The sequence below is a fragment of the Perissodus microlepis genome, chromosome 12 (genome assembly GCF_051167445.1).
Source record: "Perissodus microlepis isolate ML-2025 ecotype Zambia chromosome 12, ASM5116744v1, whole genome shotgun sequence".
NCBI lineage: Eukaryota > Metazoa > Chordata > Actinopteri > Cichliformes > Cichlidae > Perissodus > Perissodus microlepis.
Window position 1 is genome coordinate 24,414,059 of NC_140472.1, and position 22,632 is coordinate 24,436,690.

General features: G+C 41.8%; 1 protein-coding gene across 4 annotated transcripts; it reads right to left on the reverse strand.

The window, feature by feature from the left end:
- Positions 1–687: 687 nt before the first annotated feature.
- lzts3b (leucine zipper, putative tumor suppressor family member 3b) lies at positions 688–19,862 on the reverse strand. 4 transcript variants are annotated; one of them, XM_084945165.1, is made up of 8 exons: positions 19,659–19,862; positions 15,897–16,846; positions 14,497–14,967; positions 14,237–14,404; positions 13,577–13,705; positions 8,550–8,741; positions 7,218–7,448; positions 688–3,786 (listed from the first exon to the last, which is right to left on the reverse strand). In XM_084945165.1, exons 2-8 carry the CDS (start codon positions 16,728–16,730, stop codon positions 2,698–2,700), a joined length of 3,114 nt encoding a protein of 1,037 aa, XP_084801291.1. In that variant the 5' UTR covers positions 16,731–16,846; positions 19,659–19,862; the 3' UTR covers positions 688–2,697. The 4 variants fall into 4 exon arrangements, with proteins under 4 accessions (XP_084801291.1, XP_084801290.1, XP_084801293.1 ...); XM_084945164.1 differs by having other exon boundaries at positions 19,617–19,862; XM_084945167.1 differs by having other exon boundaries at positions 15,897–16,722; positions 19,659–19,860.
- Positions 19,863–22,632: the final 2,770 nt, after the last annotated feature.

A 22,632-nucleotide genomic window follows, 5' to 3' on the forward strand; every position in this document is an offset into this window, starting at 1 on the left:
TACTCCACCTGCTTCAAGGATAATTGTGCATTCAGACATGCTTTTCTGTATACCTTGGTTGTAACAAGTAGTTATTGGAGTTGCTGTTTCCTTCCTCTTATCTTCAGGCAGTCTGGCCAGTCTCCTCTGACCTTTGGCACAAGGCATTTCTACTTAGAATGGTTGATTTACAGACCATTGACAAAGTGGCCGGTAAGTTGAATGCTTTTTAGAGGTTTTTAGAAGTATAAAGAAAAAAAAATGACTGATATTTTTTTTTTATCTCCTTCTACTTTGTAAATAATCTGAGGGGAATGAATGGGAAACCACTGCTTTAAGAGACAGTGTAACAACTTCCATCCATCCATCCATCATCTGTCTCGACAGCAGCTTTCTTTGGGGCGCGAGACAGACACCAGCTCATGTTCACATCCACACCTATGGCCAATTTAGAACATACATATATGTGGATGGTGATGTAAACAGGGGTACCCAGAATGAGGGACAGAGAGCACGTACAAATTTATCCTGATAAATTTGAATTTAAACACACAGCCTTTTTGCTCTGAGGTGCTAACTCAGAGCGTAATAATAATTATTTCATATATCATTATATAAAAATATTTCTTTTGGTCAGATTTTTCAAACTTGATTTCCAGAGTCAAATGTTTAGTCTTAAACATAAGGACAACTGAAGAACTAAAAGGGTTGAATTATTCACATATCTTTATTAGTTCTGCTGAATTTAACAAAGAGGTGGGTTTTAATCAAGCCAGAGCAGTACTAGTAACATAAATGCAAACAATAAATTGGAAATATGTATAAAATCGGTGGCATTTTGTTCTCTAAACAATGCAATACTGTAACTACATTTATCACCTACATCAAAAAGGAACATCATTTTTGGACAGGGTTGCTATGATTGCACCATCATGGTAGGCCGATAGGCTATCTACACAGTTAAAAAACAAACAAAAACAAAAACAAAAACCACATAAAGGAAAGCTCAAATGCCACATATTTTTTTCTCTGTCAGTTCACCATAATATAATAACAGTAATAAAGATGATAATACTATATAATACCTTAGAGATAAGTTAATATTCTTGAGCAACATCTTTGTATGCTGGCATAAACAACACATATAAAAGCCATGATATTCACATCTGAGTCTACTGTACATCATAACTTGTGTGTAGGAAACTACATAGTGCAGTTAGCCTGAATTCTCCCTTTAAAGGGGCAGACTCTCCACTCGTCTGATTTTTTTCACTTCCTTATCCCCTGCTTTATCGAAACGAAATATACAGAAGAAAGTAAGACTTTCCAGCATAAACACACCCCCTCAGTTTGAAATGTAAGTCTCACAAGCTTTGATGTACATGTTACTGTAGAGAAAATCCCCCTTTGCTTATATTATATCTTCACTTGCTCTATTGCCACTAGTCCCTCTATCCTCAATCTCATAAGCTGAAGCCTTTCATATGTTTACACACATGCACGCACTCGCTCGCACACGCTCTCGCTTTCTCTCGTACACAAAAATGTACAATCTATAACTATTATAAGTATTTCTTTCTAGATTATCATACATTCTATAAAATTTTTAACTTTCGGGATAAGTACTGCTTTGACAGATGTCTTGGCTGTGAATGACACAATTATCATAATAACCAAATTCAAATTGTGTGCTTCCATTCACATCATCTGCTAGCGGAGCGGTGAAAGCTCTCCAGTGACCCCTGGTGTTCATTGTTAGTCACCGCAGGAATACTGGAGCGAAGGTGAACCACGTTCTCCTGTGTCCTGAAACCTGTTCTGCCTGCATTTGGGGCTGATTATCTGCTAAACATATCTATTTAAATTCAATTTGTAGAAAATATAAACTCTGTTGGTCTTAATAATGTGTTTAAATGGGCCATGTGTGTTGGACCCTGTGCATGAAATGACTCGAAATAAACGGAATCAGTCTGCGAGACCGCTGACGTTACTAAATGCTGGGATTACAAATTAAATAGTCCAGCCACACTTCTGTTCGACTGGTTTGCTGATAATTAAGGTCGCGATTAAAGCGCTGAAATCATCACACTTGATTTCCCCCCCACCACCACTAACCGTTCCCAGCATACACATGCTGGAAAGACTGGAGTAAGGCGCTCTCTGGCCAAAAATGTTAACATCACACACTCTAACCACTAATTCTACTTTTACATAACCAGTGACACAGACTTACAATGAATAAATACCACATTATATTCCTGTTGATCGTTTCTGACAATATCCCTGATTGTCTTGGTCCTTTTCTAGCATTGGCATTAAATGACCCGTGTTTTAGCGCTGTAATCTAAACACCGTCATTTAATATTTTGTTTTGCTGCCATCCGTTAGCGTGGCACACTTTTCATGAACACTGATTATGTTGGATGCTGCAATTAGCAACTAGTGATAGAAAGGCTGCTTAGGAGCTTGAAAATATCATTGATAATGATTCGTGTTGTTAAGATCCTGTTCAGATGACTTTGTTCTTGTTGCATTTTAACAGTCGGCTCCTGTTGCTGCTTTGTGTCTATGGTTGCTTTGAAAAGTATGTCAGACTGTACTGGTTTATTCTATTGTAGACTGAATTGTTTTTCTACTGTATGCTGAAGTGGCTTTGTGTGAGAGGCCTTGGTCACTGTGAATGGTGTGAAATGGAGAATTTCCTCCATGGAGGTGTCTCTATATCTCAGTTGACTCGATCCTCTCCAGGCGTGAGGGTCCTGCCCAGGGAGGCGCAAGCTGGTGGAGGGAAGGAGGGCCCTTTTGGTCTTCACAAGGTGGAGAAAGGGTGAGGGCGATAGGGCCAGAGAGAGACGGCAGAGGCTGAGGAGACAGAGGTGAGAGAGCTGGTGGCGGTGGAGGTGGAGAATTAGAGGAGGTGGGGGAAGTAGTGGTGATAGTGGTAACAGTGGTGGTGGTGGTGGTTGTGGTTTGTTTAGCTCCCAGCTGGCTCATACGTTTTTCCAAGGCCTGGTTCTTCTGCAGTGTTTCCACATAGCTGAGCTGCAGCTGTGCCTGGTATTTCAAAACCCGCTCCTTCTCGTCCTGCCAGGTGTGGCGCTCCTGGTCAAAGTTGAGGGCCTGACGTTCCCGTTGCTGTCGCTCCAGCCGTAATGCAGCCTGCAACTGCTCTAGCTGCCTACGCAGCTCCCCCGCTTCATCCCAGTGACCCTCCTGGACCCTCTGTGGCTGATGACCATCCTGGCAGAGTTGGGACTCGTGACGTAGCTGGGCCTCTTGACGCATTTGAGCCTCATGGCGAAGTTGGGCCTCCTGACGGAGCTGCGCTTCTTGACGCAGCTGCGCTTCTTGGCGTAGTTGGACCTCTTGACGGATCTGGGCTTCATGACGCAGGTGAGCCTCTTGGCGCAGCTGTGCCTCCTGGCGGAGTTGGGCCTCTGGTCGGATTTGGGCATCCTGACGCATCTGAAGGTCCTGCGGAACGTGCGCGTCTTGCCGTTGCTGCACGTCACGCCACTGAGCTTCTTCGCGCTGTTGCCTCTCTTGTCTCTGAGCTTCCTGCCTTTGGGCTTTGGCTTCATCACTCTGAAGGCTTAGCAGGGTGTCAGACGTGGGGGTGAGGGAGTTTGTTGAGGGCTCATTTGGGTTTCGTGGGCAGTGGACACCTCCCCATGGAGGCAGCAGCCCTGCAGCAGCTAAGTTAGGGCTCACAACAACTTCTGCCCCTCTGCTCACTTCACTCAGAGCCCGTTTTAAACTTAGCACCTCCGCTTCAAATACACCCAGCTTCTCTCTAAGGATGGTCACCTGCAGAAAGGAAAAGGTAACAGCTATTATAGGAAACCTTATTTGAACTCAATCTATGTGTGCTTTAGCATAGGACATATAGGGAGTGCAGAATTATTAGGCAAGTTGTATTTTTGAGGAATAATTTTATTATTGAACAACAACCATGTTCTCAATGAACCCAAAAAACTCATTAATATCAAAGCTGAATGTTTTTGGAAGTAGTTTTTAGTTTTAGCTATTTTAGGGGGATATCTGTGTGTGCAGGTGACTATTACTGTGCATAATTATTAGGCAACTTAACAAAAAACAAATATATACCCATTTCAATCATTTATTTTTACCAGTGAAACCAATATAACATCTCCACATTCACAAATATACATTTCTGACATTCAAAAACAAAACAAAAACAAATCAGCGACCAATATAGCCACCTTTCTTTGCAAGGACACTCAAAAGCCTGCCATCCATGGATTCTGTCAGTGTTTTTATCTGTTCACCATCAACATTGCGTGCAGCAGCAACCACAGCCTCCCAGACACTGTTCAGAGAGGTGTACTGTTTTCCCTCCTTGTAAATCTCACATTTGATGATGGACCACAGGTTCTCAATGGGGTTCAGATCAGGTGAACAAGGTGGCCATGTCATTAGTTTTTCTTCTTTTATACCCTTTCTTGCCAGCCACGCTGTGGAGTACTTGGACGCGTGTGATGGAGCATTGTCCTGCATGAAAATCATGTTTTTCTTGAAGGATGCAGACTTCTTCCTGTACCACTGCTTGAAGAAGGTGTCTTCCAGAAACTGGCAGTAGGACTGGGAGTTGAGCTTGACTCCATCCTCAACCCGAAAAGGCCCCACAAGCTCATCTTTGATGATACCAGCCCAAACCAGTACTCCACCTCCACCTTGCTGGCGTCTGAGTCGGACTGGAGCTCTCTGCCCTTTACCAATCCAGCCACGGGCCCATCCATCTGGCCCATCAAGACTCACTCTCATTTCATCAGTCCATAAAACCTTAGAAAAACCAGTCTTGAGATATTTCTTGGCCCAGTCTTGACGTTTCAGCTTGTGTGTCTTGTTCAGTGGTGGTCGTCTTTCAGCCTTTCTTACCTTGGCCATGTCTCTGAGTATTGCACACCTTGTGCTTTTGGGCACTCCAGTGATGTTGCAGCTCTGAAATATGGCCAAACTGGTGGCAAGTGGCATCTTGGCAGCTGCACGCTTGACTTTTCTCAGTTCATGGGCAGTTATTTTGCGCCTTTGTTTTTCCACACGCTTCTTGCGACCTTGTTGACTATTTTGAATGAAACGCTTGATTGTTCGATGATCACGCTTCAGAAGCTTTGCAATTTTGAGACTGCTGCATCCCTCTGCAAGATATCTCACTATTTTTGACTTTTCTGAGCCTGTCAAGTCCTTCTTTTGACCCATTTTGCCAAAGGAAAGGAAGTTGCCTAATAATTATGCACACCTGATATAGGGTGTTGATGTCATTAGACCACACCCCTTCTCATTACAGAGATGCACATCACCTAATATGCTTAATTGGTAGTAGGCTTTCGAGCCTATACAGCTTGGAGTAAGACAACATGCATGAAGAGGATGATGTGGACAAAATACTCATTTGCCTAATAATTCTGCACTCCCTGTATGTATATGTTTCATTTCAAAAGAATGTAAACACACCTCCTTAACTAAAAAATAACCAAGGTACACAGACATTTTACTCTATGTGTGTAAGCTGATTACGAGCTCATTCAGCACAAAAGGAAAAAAATGTTGCAGCTGTTATATATAATGTTGCCCAATCCCCAATTTGTCCTAGTCTCCTTGCCAAGTTTTTGAAATCCCTCCAAAGGATTTTGAGGATTAAACACACAACAATCTAGATTTGGTAGTAAACATCCCAATCCGGCAATCTCACTTGTTGTAAATTATTTCCCGACTGCTTCGGAGTGCGAGCGGCACCGTGTTGCACTTTTTGTGGACCCTGAAGCAGCCAGCTGTCTCCACCAAATGCAAAATCTGGGCTTCGATTGTTTCGATTGTCTTAATTTTCAACCTGCACCAAACAAGTGGGCCATGGGTCATGAGATAATGTTTTATTATTATTTTACAGTAACATAGAAAGCGCATGCTGGCATCACATAATGATGGCAGTAAATGTAAAGAATGTGAAGTATGTTATCAAAGGCCTGGATGATGATCTTTAGGCCTGTGATTATGACATTTTGCTTATTGTTTAAATATGTGTTTATATTTATATAGAGAATGCAATACATATTAATTAAAATGAACACTTAAATTAATCTTGTAAATATATTTAGCCACATAGACTAACTTTCATCTGTAGTTTGATATCTTGTCTGAGATTAAGTGAATCTTGATTCAGTAATCTTGAATCTTGATTATATTTATGTGCATAAAATTGAAAAAGAAACTATTCTGAATATCCATCTGTGCTGTAATGGTGTCTGTTGATTCAGAGCTTCAGCAGGTACACTGAACCAGTGTTGGACTCATTAATTCAATTACAAACCCTTACGAACATATTGCAACTAATATATTAAATATGACTGTGCTGAATTTTTTATACAGGGGAAGCTAAGGCATATTTTATGAGACCAATTCAGTTTAATCAGCTACTTTTATTTTTTATGTAATATATTAATGAATGATTGATTTATATATTTATATACTCTGGTGACAGTGGCAGAGAAAAGGACATTAAAGAAACTGCTGGACATTATGGACAATGCTGGGCATCCTCTGCACACGGTCGTAAACAATCAGAGGAGCCTATTCAGCGACAGGTTGCTTCTCCCGAAGTCAAAAACCAACAGACTTAAAAACTCCTTTGTCCCACACGCCATCAGACTGTTTAACTCCTCACTGGAGGGGAGAGGGAGGGGAAACAGGGGGACAAAGGAGGGCAGGAACATCTGAGCTGTAGTGTTTTTTTACACTGTGCAATATTTGCAATATTTTTTTCTTATATTCGACTTGATGGCAATGTAGCTTGCCATCACCCGTGTGTGAATGTGTGTGTGAATGGGTGGATGACTGAATGTAGTGTAAAGCGCTTTGGGGTCCATAGGGACTAAGTAAAGCGCTATACAAATACAGGCCATTTACCATTTGCAATAATCACTGTGCAATATACTCACTCAAATGTGCAATCCTATTTATCCATATTATATATTCTGTATTTATATATGTATATATGGTATATTTATGCTTATATTCTTACTCTCATTCCCCTTATTGTATCTGTAACATGCAACTTCTGTCGGTGCTGTGCTACTGGAAACTGAATTTCCTGGAGGAACCCACCCGAGGGATTAATAAAGTTTCATCTAATCTAATCTAATATAAAGTATTCATATGATTTTGCTTTCTGTTATTTTTAATCCTCATTGTTTAGTCCTCAGGTGTGACTGAAAACCTACCTCAGACAGAGTCCTCCTCAGCTCTCCCTCACACTTCTCCAGCTCCACACTCTTGCTGCTGTAGGAGTCCTTCAGGCCCAGCATGACCTCCTCCCGTTCCCTCAGCTGGGCATTGAGCTCCTTTAGCTGGCCTCTCAGGGCCACCATCTCTCCAGCTCGCTGGGTCACTTCAGCCTGACTTTCCCTCAGCTGCTGCTTCAGCAAGGAGATCTCTCCTGCTTTCTGGCACACCTGCCACAGGAAGGTTAGACAGTGAGAGGTATTTTGTAAATGTGCTCCCTATCTCATTTCATACAGACAGATTGCATACATGCAAAACTTCAATTAAAAAAAAGAAAAAGACATCCCGCATTTGATTTTCTGTGTAAACATTTATTTTAACTAATACAAGAAAGTGCTGTGGTCCAATTTTCTAACTTTAATGACATTTGGTTTTTGATGTAGTCTTGCTAACAGACAAACAAATATAAACAGAACTTAAAACACCTCTGCATCAGCACTTGCATTGCAAAATGGCATTGCCAAAAATACTGAAACCTTTAACCTAACAGAGTGTACTGCACCCTTTTGAGATTAACTGTCCAATCAAGTGTTTTCTGTGGCACTTAATGGGCGTTCCATACTTACTATCTGATGGTTTGACTGTCTGAGAAAACTGCTCTGAAGTTCAGCTGTACCTTCTCCAAACTGTAACTTTACACTGTTTTCCATAAAGATCAAGATCAAGACTCATACCAGGTCTCTGGAGAGCAGCACTGTTTGATGAAGCCATGTGATTGACAACTCTGATTTCGTGTTCATCAAGACACCTCATTACACAACTTATAAATCAGCATAGTGGGGACTTTTACAGCTAATGTGACTTAATCCAAGGACCTTAATTTGTCTTAGCTGTCCAAAAGGTATTCCTTTTAAATTATTGAGACTGGTCAAAATGCCTTTTGGTAAACTTTCACTGATAAAAATGTTGTATTCAGGCTGCGAAATGCCTTTATCTTGGTGCTCAGTTACTATTATATGAAGGTTTCCTTGGTTCTTTTGCAACAGGTTGAACCATTTTTCATTTCAGTCTGGGGACAAACCCAGTAGTTTTAAAAAAAAAAATTTGATAAGTCAATATTCTATGTAGATCACTTAAGTAGATTTTAACAGAATAAGCAATAATCCCTCTTTTAAAATCAAACACAAGGCGTCAACATATGCTTTTCACAACCTGTTTGACCACTTTTAAAATTACACAGCAAAGTTAATTTCCCACACACATGCACATATTCTGAGTGCTCATCAAGATTTGACCCAATCCCAACATCTCGACATGTCCTCGCATCTCACCTCCCATTTGGTCTCCTCCAGACGAGGCAAGATGTCAGCCTGCTCCTTCCTGTAATCCAAACATTTTCTCTCCAGCTCCTCTCTCTGGGCCAACAGAGCCGCCATCTCCTCCTGGAGCCTCCTTTTGTCCTGGGACAGACGGGTTATCTGGGCCTGCAGGGCAGTCTGGGAACGCTGAGCACGACGGGTAACCTGCAGATGAAAATGCAAGCTTTGAACATATCTACACTTGGAAGACCCAGTGTATGATTAGACAAGTTAATAACATACGCTGATACATTAAGCTATGAAAGTTTAGAACATGTATAGTGTTTAAATGCTTTTTATAATATACTGGATTTTAGCTATATTTTCTTATTTCTTGAGTGCCGTATTAACCATTTAAAAGCTTACATCTACTTCACATGTAGCTTTTTAAAAAGTTTTTAAACTGTAATAGAAATTCTTTTATAACCGTCACTTGGACCTATCCTAATACATTTTCATATAATGCAATTTCTGTAGTCTTACTAATCTGACAGAGATACACATGTCATAAATACTTACATATTGATTTACAAATAAAATGTTATAAACTCTGAATTGGACTAATTTAAAAAGAAAAATGTGACGTTAGCGCAACTAACTTTGAATTTCTTTAATAAACTTTCCATCATTTTTGTTTGGAGTAAATGGTCTAATGGTCGGCTATGTACCACAGGCCTTCAAGCTGGCTGTGGTTAAACCTTTACTCAAAAAGCCATCTCTAGACCCAGCAGTCTTAGCTAATTATAGGCCAATCTCCAACCTTCCTTTCATATCAAAAATCCTTGAAAGAGTAGTTGTCAAACAGCTAACAGATCATCTGCAGAGGAATGGTTTATTTGAAGAGTTTCAGTCAGGTTTCAGAGCTCATCACAGCACAGAAACAGCTTTAGTGAAGGTTACAAATGATCTTCTTATGGCCTCTGACAGTGGACTCATCTCTGTGCTTGTCCTGCTAGACCTCAGTGCAGCGTTCGATACTGTCGACCATAATATCCTATTAGAGCGATTAGAACATGCTGTAGGTATTACAGGTACTGCACTGCAGTGGTTTGTATCATATCTATCTAATAGACTCCAATTTGTGCATGTAAATGGAGAGTCCTCTTCACACACTGAGGTTAATTATGGAGTTCCACAGGGTTCAGTGCTAGGACCAATTCTGTTTACATTATACATGCTTCCCTTAGGCAGCATCATTAGAAGACATAGCATACATTTTCACTGCTATGCAGATGACACCCAGCTCTATCTGTCCATGAAGCCAGATAACACACACCAATTAGTTAAACTGCAGGAATGTCTTAAAGACATAAAGACCTGGATGGCCGCTAACTTTCTGCTTCTTAATTCAGATAAAACTGAGGTTATTGTACTCGGCCCTGAAAATCTTAGAAATATGGTATCTAACCAGATTCATACTCTGGATGGCATTACCTTGGCCTCCAGTAACGCTGTGAGGAACCTTGGAGTCATTTTTGACCAGGACATGTCCTTCAACGCACATATTAAACAAATATGTAAGACTGCTTTCTTCCATTTGCGCAACATCTCTAAAATTAGAAATATCCTGTCTCAGAGTGACGCTGAAAAACTAGTTCATGCATTTATTACTTCCAGGCTGGACTACTGTAATTCATTATTATTAGGATGTCCAAAAAACTCACTGAAAAGCCTTCAGCTAATCCAAAATGCTGCAGCAAGAGTACTGACAGGGACTAGAAGGAGAGAGCATATTTCTCCTGTTTTGGCTTCCCTTCATTGGCTTCCTGTTAAATCCAGAATTGAATTCAAAATCCTGCTCCTCACATACAAGGTCTTAAATAATCAGGCCCCATCTTATCTTAATGACCTTGTAGTACCATATCACCCTATTAGAGCACTTCGCTCTCGCTCTGCAGGCCTACTTGTTGTTCCTAGAGTATTTAAAAGTAGAATGGGAGCCAGAGCCTTCAGTTTTCAGGCCCCTCTTCTGTGGAACCAGCTTCCAGTTTGGATTCGGGAGACAGAAACTATCTCTACTTTCAAGATTAGGCTTAAAACTTTCCTTTTTGCTAAAGCATATAGTTAGGGCTGGACCAGGTGACCCTGAATCCTCCCTTAGTTATGCTGCAATAGACGTAGGCTGCCGGGGGATTCCCAAGATGCATTGAGTTTTTCCTTTCCAGTCACCTTTCTCACTCACTATGTATTAATAGACCTCTCTGCATTGAATCATATCTGTTATTAACCTCTGTCTCTCTTCCACAGCATGTCTTTTATCCTGTCTTCCTTCTCTCACCCCAACCGGTCGCAGCAGATGGCCGCCCCTCCCTGAGCCTGGTTCTGCCGGAGGTTTCTTCCTGTTAAAAGGGAGTTTTTCCTTCCCACTGTCGCCAAAGTGCTTGCTCATAGGGGGTCATATGATTGTTGGGTTTTTCTCTGTATCTATGAAGCGCCTTGAGGCGACTTTTGTTGTGATTTGGCGCTATATAAATAAAATTGAATTGAATTGAATTGAATTGAATTAAATAGAACAAAGTGCAAATGCACCTTACAGTTTTTCTCAAATGTTAAAACACAAAAGCCAATCCTGTAACCCAAATGACCAGTAGTCTAAACACATTTACTAAATGTAGCCACCATATTCCAGTACCATAAACACATGTCACATGAAGACACAATTCACAAAACACAACCCTCTGTACTCATAAATCTAAACACATTTTTCCTTGCTAAAACACATGTTGCAAAACAACTCTGCTCATATTCTCAAATGAAAGCCCATGTGATGCAAAATGCTTGCCACAGTCACCAATCTTTGAACACAGGGAACACACCTGGCGTCAGTCACTACACACAACGACTCAAAATTGAAGACACCTGTTGCTAATGATGTGACCCCACCTATAAAAGCATAGTTTGGTGAAGATGCCAAACAATCACAATGGATGAAGGCATTCGAGCGTGCGGAAGGAGAAGAGCTGCAGGCCAAAGAGGAAGAGGGGTTGAGATCAGAGGAGGAAGAGGTGAAGGCCTAAGAAGAAGGAGTTCGGAGTAGAGGAGGAAGAGAAGGAGGCCAACAAGAGAGAGGAGAAGGTCCAGGTGGGAGAAGAAGACAACCTCGCACCATCATAACAGATGATATGCGAGCAACAGTAATTGATCATGTCATTGGCCATGGCATGACAATGGCTGAAGCGGGACGAAGAGTACATCCAAACCTGAGTAGGTTCACCGTGGCCACCATTATCAAGGCATTTAGACAACACAACAGGTATAGTACGCTATTGCTTTCTTTGTCACACTAGTTTTACAGGCCTGTGAAAGTGGTCTGTTACTTTACATGTAGTTTTACATATAAATCAGTCAATTGACAACACATGTTTCTTTCTTTAGAGCTGAAAGGATGCCACATAGAGGTGGGAGGGTTGCCATATTCACAGCGGCACAAGAAACCCTCATTGCAGATATGGTCCGTGAGAACAACTGCATTAGACTCCGAGAGATCAGAGACAAAGTCATTACAGATAATGTAAACTTTGAGAACATTGATGCTGTCAGCGTGTCCAGAATAGACAGAGTTCTCCGGCGCCAACAGATGAGGATGAAACAGGTCTACAGGGTTCCCTTTGAGCGCAACTCTGCGCGACACATAGAACAACGTTACGAGTATGTGCAAGTACGTATACATCCATGTCCACAGTACAGTTAGTGGACATACTGTGTTGCTTAGTGGCCTACATTACTTCTGGACAATACTGTGCTACCTGATTGACCGTTCTGAACACCTGTACGCTTTTCCATGTTCACAGAGGATAATGCAGTTGGACGCGATGGCCAGACCCCATGAGTACCTCTTCCTGGATGAGGCTGGCTTCAACCTCCAGAAACGAAGGCGAAGAGGCCGTAACATCATTGGCCAAAGAGCCATCACTGAGGTTCCTGGCCAACGGGGGGGTAATATTACTCTTTGTGCAGCTATGGGTACGGAGGGGCTTGTCCACCGGCATGCTGTCCTTGGGTTTTACAACACCCAACGTCTCCTCACCTTCCTAGAGGAGCTAAAAGACATCCTCCTGGACCATCAACAACACCATCCTAGGCTAGCACATCACATGTATGTGATCATTTGGGACAACGTCCGCTTCCACAAAACACACCAAATCAGAGAGTGGTTCACCACCAACAGTGACCACTTTTTAAACGTCTGTCTGCCACCCTACTCCCCTTTCCTGAACCCTATAGAGGAGTTCTTCTCATCATGGAGATGGAAGGTGTATGACAGACAGCCATACACAAGAGAGAACCTCGTACGGGCAATGGAGCTGGCCTGTGCTGACATCCCAGTGGAGGCCTTCCAGGGATGGATTCGCCATTCCAGGGCGTTTTTCCCGCGGTGCCTAGCAAGGGACAATATAGCCTGTGATGTGGATGAGGTGATGTGGCCCAATGCAGCTCGGCGACATGATGCCGCACAGTGACTGTGTGTAATACTGTAAAAAGACCGTGTAGACAATAAAAAAGACTTCACACCCTGATCATGTTTCCGAGAGTACTGTTGTGTGCGATAGATTCTGTTTTTGCATTGAGTTGTGTTACAGTAGTGTACGTACATGCAGGATGTTTTTATAGATTTATAGTCTTCATGTGAAACTCACAAATCTAAATGCCTAATCCTCTGCAGGGTTCTATGACGATCCGTTACTGTACAGTTTATAAAAATATGCATTGGCAGTTATGAACCAAAGAACCTTCTCACAAATTGAGCATTGTGTTTTCAATTGTTTTGCTGTAGTGTGTAATGCTGTGTATAGTGTTTACAGTTTTGACAGCTTCGAGCTGCTCTCTTGGTGTGGGAGTTTGAGTTTTGCAGTGGGAAGGTGTGGTTGTGTTTATGTAGCTTTAGAGAAGGGTGTCGTGTTTGGACATTGGGGGACCTGGTGGTAACGTTTGTGACATGTGTTTTAGCATTTGAGAAAAACTGTAACATTATTTTGCATGAAAGTTTGCAATGAAGTCACCTGCTGCAGACGTGAGGCATAGTTTTGTCTCAGCTCATCCATCTGTCGCTCCCAGACACGTTGCTTCTCCTCAAACACCTGAATGATCGCTGCCTCACTTTGGTCCAGGTTTCTGCGCATATGCTGCACCTGATGAAAGGAAAGCAGCATATGGAAGTGGAAACTCTATCAGACTGTAGGAAGGCAGTAAACTTTATGTAGTATTTGTAAAATGTGACAGATTTAATTCTCAGGTGTTTAAAGCAAATCCAAATCTTAATCTTTACAATTTTCACCTATGCGGCCATGTTCACATTGTTGCATCAATTATATCACATTATTTATAGGGTAAATAATAATAATTATTAACAGTTTGGGAGTGATACAGTTTAGTTTCATCCAAATACAATGGGCCAACCTAAGTCACATTTGATTAAAGTAAAGGAATGATCTCACATTTTTTCTCCATGTTTTTAAGTTCTGTGTACAAAAATTGAAATGTCATTAATCTCAAATGTACTGGTGTGGTAGCTATTTTGGAAAAGAAATCGGAGAATGTTAATCAAAACAAACAAAAAATAAATCAATAGATAAAATAAAAAAATTCATAAACTCATGTTCTGAGGTGAGATGGCCCTTTAAATGCTAACATGTGTCAGATATTTTTGAGCGGGCTCTGACCTCTTGCTCTTTCTCCCACAAGCGATCCTCGAGGTCCTGGATGATGTCATCCGAGGAGGGAGAGGGGCGTAGAGGTGCTGGAGCGTCACTCAGGTGGCTCAGCCTCTGATAGGACGAAGAGCTCTTTCCTGAGGAGGACCGGCCGCTGTCTGAGGCGCTGATCCCATTCTGAAGATGAGAAACACATCACGGTACATCAAATATGATAAGAGCAGGGCCCATTTAGTCTTAGACAAAGCAAGCATGGATGATGGCTGCACCTGGTAGCCAGGCTTCTCCAGCTTCTCTAGGCCTGCAGCGGCTCCAACCATGCCCAATCTGTTGATGTGGCTGGTAGAAGCACTGAGAGGCCCCAGGACTGCTGGGGGTCCACAACCAGACCCTGAGCCCGTGTAGGTGGGCAGACTGGTCAGGGAGTTTCTCCCTGAATCGGACATGCCTCCCTGAACCACTTCATTACCAGTTCCCCCTCCATCACTTCTGCTAACCCTCACTGGGCTGTCCTGATCAAGGAGCAGGGCTTCTGGGACCTCTCCTGACTCACCTCCTCCTCCATCCCTTCCTCTCCTGCCTACTCTGCCCTCGCTGAACCCTTCACTCCTTCCCTCATGCTTTCCCTCATTTCCAGCCCCTCCTGCCTGGCCTACCAGATTCTGCATGGAGTGGAAGCTCTTGGGCACCACTGGCTTGAATGCAGAAGGACGCACAAGGCCTGAGTTGTTCTGCATTGCCTGTGAAAGACAAGAAGAGGGACAGAAGAATGACAGTCAAAAAAAATGTGAGCCATATGAGCTACAGTTTACAGACAAAAGTAAAACAAAGTACAAATTTCAGCAATAAAATGATGATATTATGCATTTGAATGCTGCACCTGATATTATGTAAAGTATTATGTATTTAAAACCACTTAAAACAAGAGTTTTTGAATTTATTTCTTCCTACTAACACTCATTTTCCACGTGGCATGCATTATATTCCTCAAGTATATGTTTTTGATGGTTACTATAACTATCTGTTTTTACAGATCTCCATCCATCCATCATCTTCCGCTTATCCGGGACCAGGTCATGGGGGCAGCAGCCTAAGCAGATCTCACGAAAAACACGAGATCATTTTACAGAGCTCATGCTTTTTAAAAGTTATTGCGTGTGAACGTTAATATACAGCTTCAATAATCTTTGATATCCAAATAAAGTTGCCATCTTTTTAAAAAAAAAAAATTGCTTTGTGTTAGTAGCTCTCCACAAAAACCTCAGCAAAGAAACCATTTGTGGAAAGATGGTGCTTTATTCTGAAGATTTTGGAAAACAACATAGAAAAGATGAACTGTTTACACTGTTTCTTAATAAAATAATGAGAAAAAAAGGAAGTTTGAGTTAAAACATACTTGGAAACAATGAAATCTAATGTTTAATAGTCTTAATATAAGAGTATCATGTAAATCAGTGGTGTTTAAAACTTTCTCCTCAGAGTGATTCATTGCAATAATTTACATTCGGCTAACAATTTAAAGCTGTGTGAAATGCACAAATGTTCTGGGGGAAAAAGCTCCAGAAGAGTCACAAAAATAAATATAATTTCCCGTTCTTGCTAACTTGTAACCCAATAGATTTGTTTTGAATCCCTCTCTGAAGGTGCTGACCTGCTGTGTGTGAAGTACCTGTTCAAGTTTTCCTGACACAGGCATGATCTTGGGCGGGTTGTGGTTTGGAGGGTTGTGGTTATGGCTGGCTGGATTGTTCTCGCTGTCGGCTCTGACGGCTGCCATCTCTCTGTGCTGGTGTTGGCTCATCCCAACACTGCTCTTCTCACTGGCCCCTCGACCCACAATGTTCCCACAAACATCTAAACCTGCAGCCTGCATTTCCCTCTCTCGCTCTCTTTCCATCCTCTCGTTCTCCAGCCTCTCTCTTTCTCGCTCCCTCTCCCTCTCCCTCTCGCGCTCTCTCTCCCTTTCTATCTTCTCCCTTTCAATCCTCTCTCGTTCCCTCTCTCTGGCTCGCTCCCTCTCACGTTCCCTCTCACGTTCCAGCCTCTCCCTCTCCACTCTTTCCCGCTCCCTCTCCCGGTTCCTCTCCCTCTCTCGTTCCCTCTCTAACCTCTCCCGGTCCCAGTCTCGGTCCCGGTCCCTGTCTCTCCCCCTCTCACGCTGCCTCTCCCACTCCCTCCTGCCCGCTCCGTTGCCACAGTCCAACTGGTTGTTGTTGGACGGGGCTGTCATGGTGCATTCAGTGTTGGTGGAGGAGGCTGTTTCGGTAGGCCGGTCAGTCCCGGTACAGGTCCCAGTCCCGATACTAACACTCCCTCGTTCATCGCTAGAGGCCGTCCCGTCTGATATAGTCGCTGGGGGGCGTGGCAGCCGCTCTGCGCTGCAGCTGCGATCAGCAGGGCAACGGCGAGAGAGAGGAGGTGCTCGGGGCAGGGTGGTCCTCGTGCCCACAGACTTCATGGCAAACTCCTGCTCTCCTGCCACCCCACTGCCAACACTGCCCATAGTGGGGGTCAAAGGTCAGGATTAGAGGTTAGGAGTCAGGATTGGGGAGGGTCACAGATACATTTGGAAGTAGTGTGGGTCATCACAACCTAATGCAGGTAGTGGGGGCACACACACTAGAGGAACACAGAAAAACGAAAGGAGTTATACAATATTGTAATTGCATAATGACTAGTTATACAATAACAACTGCAGAAGAGATTCCAGCCCACATACAGGGGCAGCGTGGTCCTCCCACCATGATAAAAATGAAAAGGGTCAGATAGATAAGTCTGGACAACTGTGTGCATAGTGAGGGAAAAAAAACATAAAAATAAGACTTTCTCCAGCTTGATGATGAAATCACAACACTAATCTCTGTAAACATGTTCTAAGTAAAAGTGAAAATTCTCAAACTAATTTCAGACTTTTTTGTTTATGTTCATAAGTTATGAGATATAGTGTGAACAGGTCACTTATACCAGTCCAACACAAAACACGGACAATGCAGATTTGGTGTCCATTAGCATCACTGAGCTGGAGGATGAGAGTATGTGTCTATTGTTTGTTTGTTTTGTTAGCTTGTTTGTTTTCCCTTTTTCTATGGTCACAAATCCAGGAATACAGTGCAAAAAAAAAAAAACAGCCCTGCAACAATCACAGCCTCTTTTTTTGAGGAAAGCTCACAATTATTATTTTTTGTTTGCTTTGCATCAGATAGATGTAGTTTCATTCCCTGATTTTTTTCCCTTTGCTTCCTCCTCAGACATCACTCCTACACAATGTATAAAAATAATGGAACAATATTGCAACATAAAACAACATCTCACTTAACCCATTAAAAAAAAACTATAAAAGAACTTGACATGTACATGTGATGATGTTTGTGGTCTATTATACTTTCCTGTCAGACCTCTTTCTAAGCAACTGTGATAGAAATCAAACACCAGGAATCACAGAAATCCAGATTGAGTGGGTTTAGGGTGGAGCTGTGTAGAAATACTGTAAACACTAATCACACATATAGATGGTAACCAGTGCATTGTATAGAAGGTTATTTTCTATAGTGGGCATCTGAGAAAAATCACAGCATCCAAACTGGGCTTATATGGAATTCATTGGGTATAGAGCTAATGATGTTATGCTCAGTACATTTTGGAGCATGTAAACAGGAAAAGGACCTGTTGAAAACATTGAGAACATCTGTAGTGTGGCACAAACCAACACAAATATCACCACTTGTCAACTTATCTCCAACATCTTTATTTTGGAATCTCAACATCAAAACTGCTGCAAAAAACGTTCTTATTGCAGGACTGTGTAAACTTTGCACAAAGTGTATTCCTGTTGATGTGGCCAGTCTATTAGGTACACCCAGTTAAAGCAGTTGGATATTAGCTCTGGAATAACTTTGCATCATTGTAGAAGATGTAGTTTTTACTTCTGCGGACCTACATTACTATACTTAAGCCTGGTTTACCCACTGGGCAAACAGTGCAACAGCTCAGGCTGTTGAATATTTGATTAACAGCAAATTTATTTGCAATCATCCACCAATAATACATCTTAAATACTCCAAGGTAAATGTGTTTTTTTTTCTTTTTTGCATGTTATGCAATTAGGAGTCCAGTCTATCAGAGAGGCCTGTAAATACCCTTCCCATTTACTGTAGTCACAGTCAGTTGCGTTTATTTCCATGGAAAACATGCATAAACAAATGTGCGTTTAACCAAATAGTCACACTCAGACAGTTTACTGGTATTCTGGCTGGTTTCTAAGACTCAACAAGGATCCACAGCTCATGTTTCTCTCACAGCCTCCCAGCAGGTGTATCTGCTTCTGGCTATGTAGATAGGGTTTCTACTATTTCTACAATAAAAGAAGGGCGATGGTGTACAATTCAGCAGCAACACAAACTATAATGAAATTACCATTAAAGTGGGATTGACATGTCTCTAAAACAGCTTTAAGAAAAGCACATATATGAAAGATGTTATTTGAAGTGACCTGAACTGCACTGCAATGATTGTGGTTTCTATTCATTTTATGAGTCCCTTTCGGTGAAAGAAGACTACATGTTACACACATCTCTCAGTGGAAACCCTAATGCTAAACATAACAACATTACCATCTGAGTCCAACCTGTGACCATGGGTGAGTGCCACTTGAATCTCTTTGTGGCCTGTTAGCAGTTTACTTATTTTGTCTAGTGCAGGCCAAAAATAAAATAAAATAAAAATAAAACAACAACCCTGTAAACAAAACCAGCCACAAAACTGAACCAACATCTAAAACTGAATCTAAGAAAGCAGAATATATCACAAAACTGATATAACAGAGTGCATTCATTTTTTAGCTTGGTTTGCCAAATAAACAGGGAACTCTGAGGAGCATATACTCTGTAGAGAAGGATAAGAACACAGAAGCCTTGATATGGCCTATATAAGCTATGTTTATATGTGTATAATCTGCAGCCACCCACTACTCTGAATCGCAAAGTAGGATTCGGGATATTTTTACACCAACCAAAATCATACAGTAGATAGATCGATCGATAGATAGAGCAAGCAATGCGCTTCCCTTTCTCAGGCCATTTACTAGAGGTTTACTTCCACTTGGGTGAATAGTAGTAGTAGTAAAATACACTGCCTATCTGTCTGCTGCTCTGCCTCATTCCCCTCCCCTCACGACTCCCTCTCTCCGTTTTCTCTGCATCCCTGGGCGGCAAGGGCGGCTTTAGCAGCATCCGCATCAAGCCCTGAATCGACTGCGCTCCCAAACAATTACTTGCTAGGCCTGTGCCAAAACACAAGCGAACGACCCTCGCTGGCTGGGAAAAATGAATCGAGATTAAAATGCAGATCGTCATTGACATTGACGACGTATCATGCAGTGGCTTTGATTTACCGATTGTAGCATCCTGGCGGTCCATCATCAAAGGCTACTCACTATTTTGCAGCTTGGCGGTTTTGTAAGATGGCAGCCCCAACAAACAATAATGTCAAAAGACAGAGACGTCAGTCCTGGTCGGTCGGGCTCTGAATTATTCCGCGTTGATGCCGTGGCTCGGTAATATTAAGGATGCTGTCTTCGACCGCTGTCAGCGTCGGATGCTGATGATGGAGTCGGTCGGTTGATACGCGCATCAGCTGAGAGACACACACCCACCTTTGGTCCCGCCCCTCCGGCTGCACGATACAAACGCCCCCTTTTGGCACTCATCCAGTGCTCTCCCCCGGGAAAAACCTATAGAGGTATTATATGCTGGACAGTTCCTCGGATGGATGGATGGATGGATAGATGGTAAATGTCAGCTTAATCTTCATAATCATAACGCATATGAAACAAAGGACACGTGATTTCTTTTGGCAATGCAACATACTCAACACTGACACATCTTTCTCCATATATTTATATGAGCTGCCCTGTAGCCTGATGATGCAGAACAAAAGGATCATTCATTTGCGGGTTTGTCTCTGTCTGCTTCTTTTTGCTCTGTTTTGGTATCTACCAGTGTCTGAATCAAATATCTGATTCTCCAGCTTTTCCTTCTCTATGATCTCCAGCCAGTCACTATTTTCGTCTGTCTGCCTGGGATGCAGTGTATTAGATTGTGAAGAAACAGAGCAGTGAGCTGTAAATCAAAAGCAGTAATGTTTATTGTGGAAAATGTGCCTAGAACGAAATAGAACCACAGATTTTAGATAAGAGTCATCTAAAATAAAACATACAGCCAAAATAATTGCCCTGGGCTACATCTTTTCACTTTTGTAATTTACAGACATACAGCAGGACTTGGGGCACCTTGGTGATGTGGCCCTGGGTTCAAATCCGGCCTGGGGTCTTGCTGTGTGGGGCTTTTTTCTTCCCATGTTTGTTTGAGTTCTCTGACTTTTTCCCAAAGTCCAAACACAGCCTCCTGAGAACCAGCTCATTCATTTATGTCCTCTGTAATGGACATTTGTTTTTGGCCTAAATCTTTTGAATTATCTGAGTAACCTTAATAAGTCCTGATCTACTAAATAGAGGACATTCCTGGCCTTCTGTTGATATCTCATGCATTTGGGTGGCCTCTTTGAGCTCCAAAGAGGCAGGAACACACACACACACACACACACACACACACACACTCACACACACACACACACACACACACACACACACACACACACACACACACACACACACACACACACACACACAGGGTTAGGTTAAGTGGTGTCTCTAAATGTGAATGTGAGTGTGAATGGATGTCTGTCTCTGTGTGTTGGTGACTTGTCCAGGGTTTACCCTACCTCTTGCCATATGCCAGATGGGATAGGCACCAGCCCCCCTGCAATACTGAATTGGATAAGAGGAAGAAGATGGACAAAGAGCAAGACTTCATGAAAAATAACAATAACACTAACCCAGTGAGACCAACTAGTAGCAATTTTATACCCTATCTATCTCACGTGAATACCTTAAGTTGTTTCTTTTGCCTTGTACTCTACCCAGGAGACAACCAGGAGAGGTGAAAATTGCTAATGTATATTAAACATAAAATAGTTTTACTGAAACCACAGCAGTAGAGTTTGTGATTAAGATATTTTTCCTGATAGGTAGGATGGCCAGTCGTCCCGTGCTTCCTGTGCTTTCTACAAACTGACGATGGAAGATAATGCTAAAAAATATTAACTAAACTCCATATAGAATCCAAAAACAATTCATTAATGCTGGTCATTCATGAACTAACAAATATCCAGTATAAGGTAATAAATCCCCAGATTTCTGTTACATTCTGAATGAAGTAACTGCAGACTTATTAGTATAATATTATCAGAATAATAGAATGAAGCTGCCTTAAATTCTTCTAGTTTTGGATTATGCTTGTTTGCACATTAGCACAAAAGTTACCACAGAATCATTTAGGCTGAGATTTGCTTTTTATGTGTGGAGTTAAAAAAGAACATCCCTTTGTTTGGTTTTGACAAACTCCACCAGCAGTCTGCATGTGCATGTATATGAATTTCATCTTAATTTTCTTAGTTTAGAAGTCTCACCGATGAGCTGATTTTCTGTATTTTCACATAATGGTCAAAAACATTATGTTTTCTTGCTCATGCTTCTCCTTAAAGGTACAGATGTTTAGAAAAAGAGCCCCAGTGCTTCCTCTAGAGGATTGGAGGCACAAATCATACAGAGAGAATTCAAAACTCTAAAGAGTGGCCACTCTGTGTACCTGAAAGCAATTAGATTTTTTCAGACTTGTTGTGGCAGGTGAAGCTCCACTAAATAAATTCACCGCATCCTTATTACGACTGGTTGCGTCTTTGTCTTAAATGCCTGCTGTGACCGACAAATAGGCAATAAGTTAATTTAATCAACAACTGCAAGCTTACCACAACACGTGTAGATGTGTGTACAGGTAGTAAATAATTAAGTAAGTATCTAAAGTAATTATCTAGTGAATTTAAGACACTTAGGTTAGTTGGAGCTATGGATACTTATAGTATAGTGTTGGCCTTTGATGTCATATGCTTACTTACCAATCTTAGTCATGCAGGATAGTAGAATCTTACCTTGAAATGTCAAATCTCTAAAGAAAAACATCCCAGTTCTCTTGTATTTGCTTCATTTTCCATGAGGGGGCAGTAGTGTTTACTTTTTCACTTGCACTCAATCTCGCAGCTGCAATACAGCTGCAAGCTTAGAGCACCATTGCTTTCAACTGAGGCATGTTCTTCCTTTGGCCACCACGAGGCGCTAATGTTTACTTAACTTAATTTTATGCATTTTATTTCTCTGCTGTCTCCCTTTACTTTTCCTTTGTTATACCGGTCACCTGACTCAAAAGAAGGCATTAATGTCAAACCCCAGAAAAAATAAAGACATTTTAATATCTTTGCAAACAAGAAGTAATAACCTGTGAGATACAAATGAA

Bases quoted from the DNA above. Each gene is read 5' to 3' on its own strand.
- lzts3b (XM_084945165.1), bottom strand. From the start codon at position 16,730: ATGGGCAGTGTTGGCAGTGGGGTGGCAGGAGAGCAGGAGTTTGCCATG. The intron at 14,405-14,496 runs GTGCAGCCATCA...TCTCATCTTCAG, and splicing joins TGGAGAAGCCTGGCTACCAG to AATGGGATCAGCGCCTCAGA. The intron at 7,449-8,549 runs GTGAGATGCGAG...TTCCTGTGGCAG, and splicing joins TGGAGGAGACCAAATGGGAG to GTGTGCCAGAAAGCAGGAGA.